Source organism: Hoplias malabaricus, unplaced genomic scaffold (assembly GCF_029633855.1).
Source record: "Hoplias malabaricus isolate fHopMal1 unplaced genomic scaffold, fHopMal1.hap1 scaffold_267, whole genome shotgun sequence".
In the NCBI taxonomy this organism is placed as follows: domain Eukaryota; kingdom Metazoa; phylum Chordata; class Actinopteri; order Characiformes; family Erythrinidae; genus Hoplias; species Hoplias malabaricus.
The window spans coordinates 7501-23659 of NW_027101090.1; the positions used below are offsets into that span (position 1 = coordinate 7501).

Consider the following 16159-nt stretch of genomic DNA (forward strand, 5'->3'; position numbering starts at 1 on the left):
ATTAAAAAGATTACCACGTGCACGGATAATCACACTGCAGTCGATTTTTATCTCTCACACACACACACCCACACACACACACACACACACACACACACACACACACACACAGGACTTAGAGAGAGCGTATATGTGGTGGTGTGATGAAATGAAAGCAGGGTTTCTTTATTAGAGTGCCAGCTAATCCCTGAGAGGTAATAAGAACGAAAGCTAATACAGTTTAGAGTCCAATATAATAGTTCAACTACACTGTGGGCGAGAGAGCATTACAACACAGAGAGAGAGAGAGAGTTTTAATATTCTATATGATTATATTATATAAGATGTAATGTGTCTCATTACTCTACACCTGCTCGTCTGGGAGGGCTTTACACTAGACACACAGGAACATAGCTGTGAGGATCTGATGGAGTCCAGCCTCATCATCATCAGTGAGGGTCAGGGGCTAGTGTTGGGGATTAGATCAAACTCACCACTCCAACTCACTCCAGAGGAACTCCATCGCTGCAGCAGAGATCACGTTTGTTTTTATCTGACTCACGACGGCAACTCGTAAAATTACGCCGTGGTCTTTTGAAGAGGTTCAAACGCTCCTTGGATCGGTGGCCGACGAAAAAATCCAGCGAGAGCTGGACGCTGCAACAAGGAAGGAACAAACTCTACTGATCTGTCTGAACTGATGACGGAGCTGTGTTCAGTCCCAAACAACAACAACAACAACAACACGCCAATACACCACGAGTAAACACTGCTTAACCTTACTGCCGCCGTTGTTGCGGTTTCCAAAGACCACTGTTCCCCTTAGAGACGGGGGTTAGAGACGATACCAGTAGGGTCCAGTAGAGACCTGTAGGGTCCAGTAGAGACCAGTAGGGTCCAGTAGAGAAGAGTAGGAATCATGCTGTGGGAAAGCACCAAAAGAGTGTGCATTGTGTATATATACAGTGTAAATGTTGAATGCAAAAAATGTTAATTCTATCTCTCTCTCTCTCTCTAGGCCCCCCCTCTGCCCCCCGGGAAGTCTTCCCTCATGTTAACGAGACGTCTCTGACCCTGGAGTGGATCGAGCCCCTGGACAGCGGGGGCCGCTCGGACGTGCTTTACAGCGTGCAGTGCAGCGTGTGTGAGACGCTCGTCTGCTCGCCGTGTGACGACAGCATCTCGTACCGTCCGGCACAGACCTTCATCCGGGGGAGGCGGGTCAGCATCTGGGGGCTCCGCCCACACACCACTTACAGCTTCACGGTCCAGGCCCTGAATGGGGTCTCCGCCCTCAGTCAGCAGGGGCCAGCCTCCAAGAGCACCAACATCACCACGGGCAGAAACGGTGAGAGACTGACCGCCACACAGCAGCAGAAAGAGCGCCACCTGGAGGGGTGAGGTGACAGTGTGGATGCTAGAAATATCAGGTTATCTTTAACCTGTGTGTGTGTGTGTGTTTCAGTTCCAGTGCTAGTGTCCGGTATCAGGAAGAGCACAGCTACAGAGTCCAGTCTCACTCTACAGTGGCCCGTTCCAGCACAACCTCACTACAGTATACTGGAGTATCAGCTCCGCTACTGTGAGAAGGTACACACACACACACACACACACACACACACCACCGCTTTAAACCCAACCTTATAACATTTCTTCACCTTAAAATGTATTGATTACATTGTGGGAACCAGCTGCTGATCCCCAGCAGGAAGACAAGTCTCCACGTGTGAGTGTGTAAACAGGTTTAAAAAAGAAGACATGTTACCAGTATACACACACACACGCACTTGAGCTCAGAAAGCAATATTATTGTGTGAACACGTCCTTACTATCAGTCTCCCTTCTAGCAAACATCGTTTTCTCTCTCTCTCCCTCTGTCTCTCTCTCTCTCTCTGTTCTCTCTCTCTCTCTCTCTCCCTCTGTCTCTCTCTCTTTCTCTGTCTCTGTCCCTCTCTCTCTCCCTCTGTCTCTCTCTCTGTCTCCCTCTGTCTCTCTCTCTGTCTCCCTCTGTCTCTCTCTCTCTGTCTCTCTCTCTGTCTCTCCCTCTGTCTCTCTCTCTTTCTCTGTATCTGTCCCTCTCTCTCCCTCTGTCTCTCTCTCTCTCTCTGCCTTTTTCATTTCCAGTTCTGTTAATCTGTGAGTCTATTTTTTTGGCGCTGGTGATGATAAGAGCGCTGCCAAAGCAATTAACGAAATCAAACAGATCAAATAAACATGGGGTGATTAAACAGCAAACAAGAACTTAAATGGAAAAGAATATAAACAGATTTGAAGCTCTGACAGTGTGTGTGTGTGTGTGTGTGTGTGTGTGTGTGTGTTACAGGAGCGAGGAGCTGATGAGCACTGGTGTCGTTATAAGGAGAGTGATAGTAACCAGGTGGTGCTCAGTGACCTGAGGAGAGCCACTCAGTACGAGGTTCAGGTCCGAGCTCGGACCCAGGCCGGGTTCAGCAGCTTCAGCCCCGCCACGTCTTCAGAACCCTCCCGGACGGTGAGGACACCTGCGTCTGACTGTCCCCTGTCTCCCCCTGTGTCTCACACATCTCCCCTGTCTCCCCCTGTCTCTCACACATCTCCACTGTCTCTCCCCTGTCTCTCACACATCTCCACTGTCTCTCCCCTGTCTCTCACACATCTTCACTGTCTCCCCTGTCTCTCACACATCTCCACTGTCTCTCCCCTGTCTCTCACACATCTTCACTGTCTCCCCTGTCTCCCCGTCTCTCACACATCTCCAATGTCTCTCTCCCCTGTCTCTCACACATCTCCAATGTCTCTCTCCCCTGTCTCTCACACATCCCCACTGTCTCTCCCTGTCTCTCACACATCCCCACTGTCTCTCCCTGTCTCTCACACATCTCCACTGTCTCTCCCGTCTCCCCTGTCTCTCACACATCTCCACTGTCTCTTCCCTGTCCCCCCTGTCTCTCACACATCTCCAATGTCTCTCTCCCCTGTCTCTCACACATCTCCACTGTCTCTCCCTGTCTATCACACATCTTCACTGTCTCTCACACATCTCCACTGTCTCTCTCATCTCCCCTGTCTCTCACACATTTCCAATGTCCCTCTCCCCTGTCTTTCACACATCTCCACTGTCTCTCCCTGTCTCTCACACATCTCCACTGTCTCTCCCTGTCCCCCCATCTCTCACACATCTCCACTGTCTCTCCCTGTCTCTCACACATCTCCACTGTCTCTCCCATCTCCCCTGTCTCTCACACATCTCCACTGTCTCTTCCCTGTCCCCCCATCTCTAACACATCTCCACTGTCTCCCCTGTCTGTCACACATTTCCAATGTCTGTCTCCCCTGTCTCTCACACATTTCCAATGTCTCTCTCCCCTGTCTCTCACACATCTCCACTGTCTCTCCCTGTCCCCCCATCTCTCACACATCTCCACTGTCCCTTCCCTGTCTCCCACACATCTCCACTGTCTCTCCCATCTCTCCCTGTCTTTCACACATCTCCACTGTCACTCCCCTGTCTCCCCCTGTCTCTCACACATCTCCAATGTCTCTCTCCTGTCTCTCACACATCTCCACTGTCTCTCCCTGACTCTCACACATCTCCACTGTGTCTCCCCTGTCTCTTATTTATCACCCCTGTCTCTCTCCAGTTAATAATTTCTCTCCCCCAGTCTAGTCTTCCTAGTTTTCTAGCCCTGTGGTCTTGGTCTAGTCTTGTTCCTAATCTCATCGACACTCCGCTCTGAGTGGCCTCTGGGAGATGCTCTATTTTCTCTTTAAAAAAATCGTATTTAAAAAGTCCTCAAATGATTTAAGGAACTGTAGCAAATGCACAGATCATGTTCTCTCTCTCTCTCTCTCTCTCTCTCTCTGAGGCTTTATTTTTCGCTGATTGTCGGCAGTAATTCATCAGAGCAAAACTTCTGTCACCTAAGAGCTTTGCTTTGGAGCTCAGCATCGATTTTTCTCCTCCAGCTTCTTCTGAACTAACCTCAGTCTCCCCCTCTCCTCCCCTCCCTCTCTCTCCCTCTCTCCCCCCCTCTCTCCCTCTCCCTCTGTCTCTGTCTCTCTCTCAGAAGATGACTCCTCATCCCCTCTTCTTGTGACCGGGGTTCTCATCGCCATGGGGACGCTCCTCCTCATCACTGTCATCGGCATCGCCATCTACTGCATCCGGTAAGAACGACAGAGCAGACAGGGATGAGGGGAATGAGGGAGAAGAGGGGGAGGGGTGGCTAAATGGAAAAAAGACAGAAAGAGAAAGGATGGAAGAGAGAGAGATGTTAAAACAAGTGAGAGAGGAAGGGGTAAGAGAGAAGGAATAAGAAAGTGAGAGAGAGAGAGAGGGAGAGTAAAAACAACAAGACAGTGAAAGAGCAAAATTGAGAAGAGAGAAACAGAGAGAGAAAAGAGAGAAAAATTAAAAGGAAACAGAGAAATGAGTAGTTCTCTGTGTGTGTGTGTGGGACAGGATGTAGTGCTCCCGGCTCCATCTTCACAAGCCAAATCAGGAGAACAATAGACAGGACCCTTGGGCAACACACACACACACACACAGAGAAGTACTAATTTCCACATATTCTCACACACTCACTGGACCTACCATGAATGTACAGGGTGGGACAGATCCAGCTATTTTAGTGAGAGGGAGAGAGAGAGAGAGAGAGAGAGAGAGAGAGAGAGAGAGAGAGAGAGAGAGAATGGGGTATGAGAGAGAGAGAATGGAGTGAGAGAGAGAGAGAATGGAGTATGAGAGAGAGAGAGAGAGAGAGAAAATGGAGTGAGAGAGAGAGAGAGAGAATGGTGTGTGTGTGAGAGAGAGAGAATGGAGTATGAGAGAGAGAGAGAGAGAGAGAGAGAGAGAGAGAGAATGGAGTGTATGAGAGAGAAAGAGAGAGAGAGAGAGAATGGAGTGTATGAGAGAGAGAGAGAGAGAGAGAGAGAGAGAGAGAGAGAGAGAGAGAGAGAGAGGAGGTGTGAGGGAGGTTGAGAAATGTGAAACATAAACCCCTGTGATCTGCTTGTTATGAAATCATTGGGGTAAGTTACCTGAGATGGAGAGATTAGATGGAAGGATAAAGAAGGAGTACAAAAGAGACAGAGGGAGGAAGAGAGGTAGGAGGGGGACGGGGTTGGTGTCTCTGTCTGTGTGTGACGTCTAGGGTGTTGTCTTTCAGAGCAGTGGAAAAAGAGTAAATAAAGTGTATGTATTGATAGGTTTTTACTGATGAACTGTTAAAGCTGACACTCAGTAGTGTGCTGCCCTGTGTTTGTCTGAAATCTGTCTGCAGCAAGCAGAATCGTCTGAAAGATCCAGAGATGAGTGACAAAAATGGACAGTATCTAATGGGCCAAGGTGAGAAAACACACACACACACACACACACACACACACATATATATATATATATATATATATATATCCTCTGTGTGTCTTGTCTTTCCTTCAGGTCTAAAAGTAATGGTCCCTCACTCTCACTTTCATGGTTCTCTCTCTCTCTCTCTCTCTCTCTCTCTCTCTCTCTCTCTCTCTCAGGGGTGAAGGTGTATATTGATCCGTTCACCTATGAGGATCCTAATGAAGCCGTGAGAGAATTCGCCAAAGAGATTGACGTCTCCTGTGTGAAGATCGAGGAGGTCATTGGAGCAGGTGGGTTTCACTAGCTTTTTCTAATCAAACCCCATCAATCTCCACTAACCCCCATAGTTCTCCAACGAAATTCCACCAGTCTCTGTCATTCTCCAATTAAATGCCACCAGTCTCGACTAACCCCCATCATTGTCAAATCAAATCCCACCAATCTCCACTAACCCCCATCAATCTCCACTAACCCCCATAGTTCTCCAACGAAATTCCACCAGTCTCTGTCATTCTCCAATTAAATGCCACCAGTCTCGACTAACCCCCATCATTTGTCAAATCAAACCCCACCAATCTCCACTAACCCCCATCAATCTCCACTAACCCCCATAGTTCTTCAACCAAATTCCACCAGTCTATGTCATTCTCCAATTAAATGCCACTAGTCTCGACTAACCCCCATCATTTGTCAAATCAAACCCCACCAATCTCCACTAACCCCCATCAATCTCCACTAACCCCCATAGTTCTCCAACGAAATTCCACCAGTCTCTGTCATTCTCCAATTAAATGCCACCAGTCTCGACTAACCCCCATCATTGTCAAATCAAACCTCACCAATCTTCACTAACCCCCACCAATCTCCACTAACCCCCATCGTTCTCCAACCAAATCCCACCAGTCTCCGTCATTCTCAATTTAAATGCCACCAGTCTCAACTAACCCCCATCATTGTTAAATCAAACCCCACCAATCTCCACTAACCCCCATCGTTCTCCAACCGAATTCCACCACTCTCCATCATTCACAAATCAAATGCCACCAGTCTCCACTAAACCCCACCATTCTCCACTAAACCCATCAGTCTCCAGTCAAACACCAACAGCATCCACCAAACCCCATCATTCTCCAACTTAACATATTCGTCTCCAGAGAAACTCAATAAATCTCCAACTAAGCCCTCTCCACTAAACCCAGGCGCTCCCTCAGTGTTCAGATGTGAGCGATGTGCGCTTGTATTCCTGTCCCTCTGAGGACTCTGTGGAACGTGTGTCTCTTTCTTTAGCGGCTCTTTCAAGATGAGACGTTAATCCTGAGATTAACTGAGTCAGGCTTTGTTGATCCTCCACCTCCACGGCCCACAGTGAGAGCATTGTGCTGGGTCCGTCACGCGGAGGGCGCAGCGGAGGAGGGTGTGATCTGTGTTATGTTGCTATGGCGACGATTGGAGTAAGATTGGATTACCATCACACGCACACACACACACACACACGTATCTCACTCTTAATCACCTGGGGTGGTGTTTGAAACTCGTGTGTTCACACGCCGAAGCTAAACTGCGCTAATGAAGACAACTGCACTCTCCTGAGAAAGGCTTTATTGTAGATACACGAACATAGATGTGAGGATCTGACACAGCTACCAAGTCAGGGGCTGGTGTTGGGGATTAGTTCTGGATCAAACTCACCACTTCAACTTACCCCAGAGGAACTCCATCACTCCAGAGAACACAGTTCCACTGTTCCACACACCAGAGGAATCCCATCACTCCAGAGAACACAGTTCCACTGTTCCACACACCAGAGGAACTCCATCGCTCCAGAGACCACAGTTCCACTGTTCCACACACCAGAGGAACGCCATCACTCCAGAGACCACAGTTCCACTGTTCCACACACCAGAGGAATCCCGTCACTCCAGAGAACACAGTTCCACTGTTGCACACACCAGAGGAATTCCATCGCTCCAGAGACCACAGTTCCACTATTCCACACACCAGAGGAACGCCATCACTCCAGAGAACACAGTTCCACTGTTCCACACACCAGAGGAACGCCATCACTCCAGAGAACACAGTTCCACTGTTCCACACACCAGAGGAACGCCATCACTCCAGAGAACACAGTTCCACTGTTCCACACACCAGAGGAACGCCATCACTCCAGAGAACACAGTCCCACTGTTCCACACACCAGAGGAACGCCATCACTCCAGAGAACACAGTTCCACTGTTCCACACACCAGAGGAACGCCATCACTCCAGAGAACACAGTTCCACTGTTCCACACACCAGAGGAACGCCATCACTCCAGAGAACACAGTTCCACTGTTCCACACACCAGAGGAACGCCATCACTCCAGAGAACACAGTTCCACTGTTCCACACACCAGAGGAACGCCATCACTCCAGAGAACACAGTTCCACTGTTCCACACACCAGAGGAACTCCATCACTCCAGAGAACACAGTTCCACTGTTCCACACACCAGAGGAACCCCGTCACTCCAGAGAACACAGTTCCACTGTTCCACACACCTGGTCTGTATATACAGATGTTTATGAAAGCTGATGCCAGCTGTTTTTCTTGTTTGAACAGGTGAATTCGGGGAGGTGTGCCGGGGCCGGTTGCGTATTCCCGGGAAAAAGGAGAACTACGTGGCCATAAAGACACTGAAGGGCGGATACACGGACAAACAGAGGCGGGACTTCCTCTCTGAGGCGTCCATCATGGGGCAGTTCCAGCATCCGAACATCATCCACTTGGAGGGCATCATCACGGCCAGCTGCCCCGTCATGATCATAACCGAGTTCATGGAGAACGGGGCGCTGGACTCCTTCCTCCGGGTACGGCTCCTTTTGGTTACCATCACAGACAGTGTACACCTTTTAAAGGGTTATTGTGTAGTGTATATTTCTAAATCAATATTCAAACATTCTTCTGCTCTTCTGTTATTTCACATCATTGGTAAGTGTTGTGTGGTAGTAACATCACTATTGTCCTTCTTCTTCAACAATAAATAACCTAAACATGAAGTATTAAAGGTAGCATCTATGACTCTGGGGACTTGCAGTTCTCTCTGGTTTGTTGAAGCTCAGAAGCTCCGCCTCTTTTGAGCTGGAACAGTGTGTATGAGGAGAAAAACCACTGTTGTTTGAAGTGTAACTTGTCTGTTTGAATCACCACAGAAACTTGAGCTGTTTAGTTTTGTATCACTTTTCCATTCCACTTTCACTTTTCTTGTGTTTACTTTCATGCAGTTAGCGCTCTCCTGAGTTTAGAGTCAGTTCCACCTTAAGTAATGTAACTGTAACAGCAGAAATAAGTCAGTGTTACCCCCCTATGGAGCAGGAATAGGGCAACATCCTCATCTCGGTTGGTGCTTTTCAGCGTTTGGAGTCTCTCCGTTGTCTAAAAACCTCCAGATGGCGTTTCTCTGCCGTGAGCAGAGAGAGAGAAAGCCTAGCACCGGACCCAGACACTGTTTTTTACCCATTTACAGACACTGGAGCTTCGTAAACACATTAGAGCGGTTTCCAGAGCAAACCGACTGCAGAGCAGCACATGGAGAGGAGACACACTCAGAGCTTTATACACAGGGGTTTTAGACCAAAATCGTGAACATGGCATTTATTACACTACTCTCCCGATCTCTGACACTGACTCCTTCTGTAACTGGTCTAAACCCACACTCACACGGACTTTTGGACACAGTATTATCCCCAAGAACAGAACAAACCCATCACAGTCTTCTGCAGCTTTTTCCTGATGGAGCTCAGAACGAATGCAGTGCCAATAAACTCTTCACTTTTCACACGGCTTCATTTTTAGGTGATTTTTTAATGAAAGTAAAATGACAAAAGAGTGGGTGAGGTGTTTGAATTTTGAATTCCAGTTGTATGCCACACAGAAAGTGCTTCATAACTTTTTACAAATAATAAAACACAGTCAGACGCTGTAATAGAGCAGTCATTAAATTGTTGGTGTCATTAAATTTGACCACCAATTTCTATTATTATTATTATTATTATTATTATTATTATTATTATTTTTAGATGATGTGAACAGACAAACAGCTCTGCAGTCCCTGAATGATTCAGTTTATGCTCCACAGAGCGGGTCAACACATGGGGGTGGTCCTGTTTGAAGTTTTAGTTCAGAATGAAGTACTGCAGATCAGAATTAGTGCAGAATCCCTGATACATCCAGGCCACAGGGTGTCAGTGTAAATGCTGTTTAATAACATGGAATCAATGGAGAAAATTACTTATGGCACCTTTAAAGTCAGAGCTCAGAAAACATCTGCCCCTTTAAGAGTCTCACTCACAGTGTGTGTGTGTTTACTTTTAACACTCTGTGCCTTTATCTGTGTGTGTGTGTGTGTGTGTGTTATTTTTAGGGAATGTTCTGTTCTCTTCTGCTGCCTTCCTTCTAAAAGTCTGTCAATCTGTCCATCCATCTGTCGCTCTGTCTCTCTGTCGCTCTGTCTCTCTCTGTCCCCCGTGTCTTCGTCTCTGTCGGTAGACTCTAGCCTTCAAAACTCTCATTCACTCATTGTCATATAAATGTATTAATCCTGCTCCACCACTCTCTCACTCTCTCACTCCATCTCTATCCTCTCTTCACCCTTTTCTCTCTGTCATTTCCCGACTCTCTCCTCCCCCTCCCTCCCCAGTTTTTTCTCCTTTTGTTTCTCGTCTGTTCCTCCACTTTCCCACTCCCTATCACCTCTCCCTCTTCCCATCTCTCTCCCTTTCCTTCTCTCTCTTTCTCTCTTTTCCCTTCTCTGCACGTCTCTCATCCAGTCTGTTCCTCTGCTCTTCCTCTTTCTCATTCTTGTTCTCCTCATATCTCTCACTTTCCCCTACCTGTTTTTTTCTGTTTTCATTCTCGCTCTTTCCCACTGCTCCTATTCTCTCCCTCTCAATCCCCCACTCTCGCTCTGTTCCCCATCTCTCTCTCTCTCTCTCCCTCAATTCAGCACAATCCAATGAATGTAATGTGTTGCCAAAGCATTAAAATAATAAATACATTAATCTCTCTCTCTCTCTCTCTCTCTCTCTCTCTCTCTCTCTCTCTCTGTAGCTGAACGACGGTCAGTTCACTCCGATCCAGTTGGTGGGAATGCTGAGGGGAATAGCGAGTGGGATGAAGTATTTGTCTGAGATGAGTTACGTCCATCGGGACCTGGCGGCACGGAACATCCTGGTGAACAGTAACCTGGTCTGTAAAGTGTCCGACTTCGGCCTGTCGCGATTCCTGCAGGAAAACTCCTCCGACCCCACGTACACCAGCTCTCTGGTGAGTCTGCACACACACACACACACACACAGGGTCTGAAAGAGAGTGTATTGTTGTGTGTGTGTGTGTGTGTGTTTGATTATGTGAAATGTCAGGACCCTCTACTACTTAAGATTGTAGCCTGTAAACCCAGGCGTGTCGCTTCTTTCTGTTGTTTACCTGCCGTTTCTCTGGGGTTAATCCATCTCTCTCTCTCTCTCTCGTCGTTTTCTCAGGGCGGTAAAATCCCAATCCGATGGACAGCTCCGGAGGCGATCGCCTTCCGGAAATTCACCTCTGCTTCTGATGTGTGGAGCTACGGCATCGTCATGTGGGAAGTGATGTCATTCGGAGAGAGACCCTACTGGGACATGAGCAACCAGGATGTAAGTGTGTGTGTGTGTGTGTGTGTGTGTGTGTGTGTGTGTGTGTGTGTGTCTGTATGTGTCTGTATGTGTGTGAGTTTCACATATGTTTATAAGTTTCCTCTGTAGGTGATAATTGCTATAGAGCAGGATTATGTTGTCTGTAACATGCTTATGTTTGTGTGTGTGTTATCTCTATAGGTAATTAACGCCATAGAGCAGGATTACCGCCTGCCCCCCCCTCCCGAGTGCCCCACCCACCTGCACCAGCTGATGTTGGACTGTTGGCAGAAAGAGCGAACGGCTCGGCCGCGCTTCAACAACATCGTCTCCGCCCTCGACAAACTGATCCGAAACCCAGCGTCCCTCAAAATCACCGCCCACGACGGAGCCGGGTGAGTCAGAGTGTGTGTGTGTTTCTCTGTAAAATCTCAGTCCCCACAAGTTCACAAAAACATGAACGTTAGGTATTTGTGGGGACATTATCTCTTCTTACGAAAGGCCTTCACTGGAAGGAGTCTGACACCGACACAGACCTTATCATAACTAACAGCTGTAGCAGAAATGTCACCACTGTCGGGACTAAACCTCATATCTCCAAGAAACAAAGGTAAACACACTCTAACAACAGCGGAGATACTAGGTTTTGTCTCTGGAGCAGGGATGCAGTGATATGGGAATTCTGGGCTGATGCTGAAACACATTTATAAAATACAGAAATATAAGGCACTCCTGGTTAACATTAGAGTCAAATTTAACATTTATTTACACAACATTTTACCTTTCAACCGACTGAACACAAACAATAAAATCAAAGGCGTCTCCGGAGAACGGAGAGTATTTCCTGTAGATATTCTACTGGAAATTTTGGAAATTCTTCCCCTTGTCTTTCCCAGCATGGTCCCCTGTCAATCAAACCCCTGTTACTTAGTGTTCTGCCTTAAGTCCCGCCCCTCCCTCACTCCTTCATCAGCTGTGAGTTCACTCATTAGCCTCACCTTGGTCCACTCAGCATGACCCTCTTGTCCATTAGGTTTCTCTCCTTTGCTCTCAGCATGAGCACCTGTCAATCAAAGCTCCTGTAGACACGCCCCCTGCTGCTGGGTTTAGCCGCCTGTCAATTACCCACAGTGTGGCCCTGCCTTCTTTTCCTGCAGCTGTCTGTCAATCAAACACAGACAGGCTTCTCTCATTGGCTGCAGGGGGAGACATTCTTGTACTCCGTGCATGCTTTAATCTCTCGTTCTGTGTGTCACTCTGTTCTCAGCGGCTCTCCTCCTTCTCACTGGACTTTGCTAGTGCTTCAGATGAGAAATGAGGGGAATATCGTATATTTAATGTGTGATTAATTTAATGATTAATTCTAACACGTTGGTAGGTGATTGGTGACTCAAAAGTGTCCGTAGGTGTGAGTGTGTGAGTGAATGTGTGAGTGTGTGTCGCCCTGTGAAGGACTGGCGCCCCCTCCAGGGTGTGTTCCTGCCTTGCGCCCAGTGATTCTGGGTAGGCTCCGGACCCACCGCCGCCCTGAACTGGATAAGGGTTACAGACAATGAATGAATGAATGAATGAATGAATGATTAACACTAATAAAACTTCTCTCTCTCTCTCAGTCCATCCCACCCCCTCCTGGACCAGCGCTCCCCCCCAACCCCAGCGTCCTGCAGCTCCGTGGGCGAGTGGCTGCGGGCGATCAAGATGGAGAGATACGAGGAGAGTTTCCTCCAGGCCGGGTACACCTCCATCCAGCTGCTCGCTCACATCAGCACAGAGTGAGTCTACTCATTCACTCATTCATTCATTCATTCATTCATTCATAACAACACAAACACAGCACACAGCACACACACTCTCTTTACTAACAAACACACAACATACATTTGTTCGTACGTTTATTTATTTATATGTTGTTACACTTATATAGCATTACAATCAACACTCAGTCCACACACACACACACACACACACCTGGCACCGGTGTTGCTCTTTACTAAATGTGTATGTTGATATGTCAGCATCTACAGCTTTTACACGAGCTGTAGGAATTTAGAAGAATAACAAAACATTCTCTCTCTCTCTCTCTCTTTCAGGGATCTCCTGCGGTTGGGGGTCACTCTGGCTGGTCACCAGAAGAAAATCCTCTCCAGCATTCAGGCTCTTAGAGTCCAGAATAAAAGTCCAAATAACATTATGTACTGAACACACACACAGTTAACACACAAAAGCACGCACGCACACACACACACACACACACACACACACATAAAGACAATAAACACAAGACTTGAGACTGGAGAAGCTCTTCCTGTGTCCTGACCAATCAGGAGCTCTCATTTGCTTCCAGTGTTCCGGGGAGAGGGAGACGCCCCTTTTTACTGAAGCGACCAATCAGAGACTTTGTGGTGCTTTTAGGAACCGAATTACTTCCTGCTGTTGACTGTGGACGTCGCAGAAAGAGGACTGTGCCAAAAAAGAAATAAAAGAAATAGGACAAAAACACAGAAGACGTGTGGAGCGCGAATGAGTGGCTAAAGCTAAGGCTAAGGCTAAGGCTAAAGCTAAGGCTAAGGCTAAAGCTAGGGTTAAAGCCACATAGAAAGGGAAAGAGAAATCAATAATGAGTCAAGATGCCAATCCCAGGACTTTTATGAGTGTAAAGTGTTTCCAGGAGAGTATTTTTCTAATGGAGCGAATGATGTGGAGAAAGAGAAAAGACTGAGAAGTAAAGAGGAATGTGAGCTTTTTAACGGACGAGTCTCGTCAGGAAATTATTTGATTGTAATCTGTGATTCTTCTTTTTTTTTTTTAAATGGGGTTTGTTTTCATCCTTGTCTGAGCACGCAAAGAGTGAGTGTGAGTGTGTGTGGGTGTGTGTGTGTGTGTGCGCACATGTGCGTGTGAGTGTGTGTTATCATGTGCCCATCACCTGCAAAAGCATCTTGTCTGTATCACATTAGCACTTGTTCATATGCTGCCTCTCAAAAAGTTTGGAGACACGCTACATGGCCAAAAGTATTCGGACACTTTCTGGTCAAACAGGGCATTAATCTGGAGTGTGTTCTGGATGTTGGAGCGTGTGCCGTGAGGATTTGATGGTGCTGAGCCACGTGAATGTTGGTGAGATCATGTAGTGGTGCTGAATGATAATATCTGGACCCCAGACGATCCTAAATAAGGTGCTGGATGGAGCGCCATTGTTCCGCAGCACTGAGGGCTTCACACCCCTCTGGTGGACACTTGGCATTGGGCATGTTAACTTTAGGCTTATGTGCAGCTGCTCTATAGCGTCCCATTTCACTCTTTTACTCTTTTACTCTTCACTCTTTTTCCTCAAGAAAAACATTACTTCACAGAAAAAGGACGATGTCCCGATAATTTTGGTGGCAGTGTGTTTGTAAAAGAGCAGCATTTTGATCCGGTGATGATTGTGGCTTGTGTTACATGAAGTGACACACACACACACACACACACACACAAATACCCGTGCAGACAGAGACAGAAATCTGCATCTGCTCGATATAAACAAGGCCCAGTTTTTCAAGTTTTTAAAAGACGTTTGTGCGAGACTCTGTAGGTCCTCGGTTTTGCTCCTTACTTCATAGGGCAATGTTAACCCTTAAACAGATAAATGTACAGGATACGACCCCTGAATACAAGCCCTGCCTGCGCTAACACAGACCTACACTAAGCCCTGCCTGCGCTAGCACAGACCTACACAAAGCAGCTGCCTGCACTAACATTGACCTACACTAAGCCCTGTCTGCGCTAACGCAGTCCTACATAAAAGCCCTGCCTGCGCTAACGCAGTCCTACATAAAAGCCCTGCCTGCGCTAACGCAGACCTACACAAGCCAGCTGCCTGCGCTAACGTAGGCCTACACAAAGCAGCTGCTTGTGCTAATGCATACCAGTAAACCTCAGCCAATCAGCTGCTTGGGTGAAATAATTTCCTCTAATAATTTGTGTAGTGAGACGTTTCAGAAGCAGATTTCTGTCTGGCGCTGACCGTGTCCGAACACTTTGGCTGTCAGTGAGCTCCAGCGCGGAGAGGGGGGTGGTCAGAGGACGAGTGGGGGTCTTCACATTGGAGATCTTTAATCACCAAACAGGGAGAAAACGAGGACGATGATTATTACCGTTATTGTTATTAATATTAATATTCTGTTGCCTTTCTTTTACTGGTGTATAGAAATATCTGGCTTTATGTAAAAATGAGTTTCAGTTCTTTACTGTGTCAGTGTAATCTGTGTTTACTTCACAATAAAGATTTACACCACCAACACCACCTCTCTCTCTCTCTCTCTGTCTCTCCTTCACCACCTCTCTCTCTTTCATTCCCTCTTTCTCTCTCTCTTTCTCACTCTCTCTCCTTCACTCTCATTCATCCTGGTTCTCTCTCTCTCCTTCACTCACTCATTCTCTCTCTCTCTCTCTCTCTCTTTCTCTCTCTCTCTCTCTTTCATCCCCTATCTCTGCCTTTCTCTTTTTCCTCTTCACTCCTTCATTCGTACTCTCTTTCAATCTTCTTTACTCCCTTGTTCCCTGTCTCTCACTCTCTCCTTCATTCCCTCATTCATCCCCCTCTCTCTTTTTCCTCTTAACTCCCTCATTCATTCTTTCTCTCCCCCCTCTATATTTCTAAATCCTTTTAACTGTAACCTGTGTGTGTATGCAGTTCTGATTTTACACACACACACACACACACCTGTATGTCTCACAGGGGCTGGTAATTGTCTCGGTTTGATGTGATTTCTGGGCAGAACGTGGTCTCAGTGTTTCTCTGTGGACTCTCTGACCTTCACTGGGACGAGAGCAGAGGGCTTTCTGGGAACAAGGATCTATTCCTCCCCCTCCTCCTGTCTCTCTCTCTCTCTCTCTCTCTCTCTCTCTCTCTCTCTCTCTTCCCTGAAGACATCCCTCCTTCCCTCCAATCCCTCCTTTAAAGACCAGCTTTGGCTCCTGAGACTCTCCATCCGTCCTTCACCTCACTCTCTAACCTTCCCTCACTCTTTCTTTTCTTTTTCTTTCTTCTACATTTCCTACTTTTTTCCTTCTGATCGCACACTGTACTTCTCCTGTTTCACCAGACTCCCCCCCCCTCTCTGTCTCTCACTTTCTCTTGCTCTTTCTCTCTCGTTTCCTTCTTTCGAGTTTAATTCTCTTCTCTGTTTTTTTCCCTGTTCTCTCTCATTCTCGCTCTCTATAA

General features: G+C 47.2%; 1 protein-coding gene across 1 annotated transcript in view; it reads left to right on the forward strand.

The window, feature by feature from the left end:
• LOC136684534 (ephrin type-B receptor 4a-like) overlaps nucleotides 1-15227 on the forward strand; it is a gene marked incomplete at its 5' end in the record, with an annotated part of 22723 nt that extends 7496 nt beyond the window's left edge. Inside the window, 13 exon segments of the mRNA XM_066659201.1 lie at nucleotides 998-1327; nucleotides 1445-1569; nucleotides 2303-2447; nucleotides 2450-2470; nucleotides 4026-4125; nucleotides 5241-5305; nucleotides 5485-5598; nucleotides 7907-8154; nucleotides 10394-10609; nucleotides 10825-10974; nucleotides 11155-11348; nucleotides 12567-12725; nucleotides 13044-15227. Coding sequence (XP_066515298.1) covers nucleotides 998-1327; nucleotides 1445-1569; nucleotides 2303-2447; nucleotides 2450-2470; nucleotides 4026-4125; nucleotides 5241-5305; nucleotides 5485-5598; nucleotides 7907-8154; nucleotides 10394-10609; nucleotides 10825-10974; nucleotides 11155-11348; nucleotides 12567-12725; nucleotides 13044-13152 — 1976 coding nt within the window.
• Nucleotides 15228-16159: the final 932 nt, after the last annotated feature.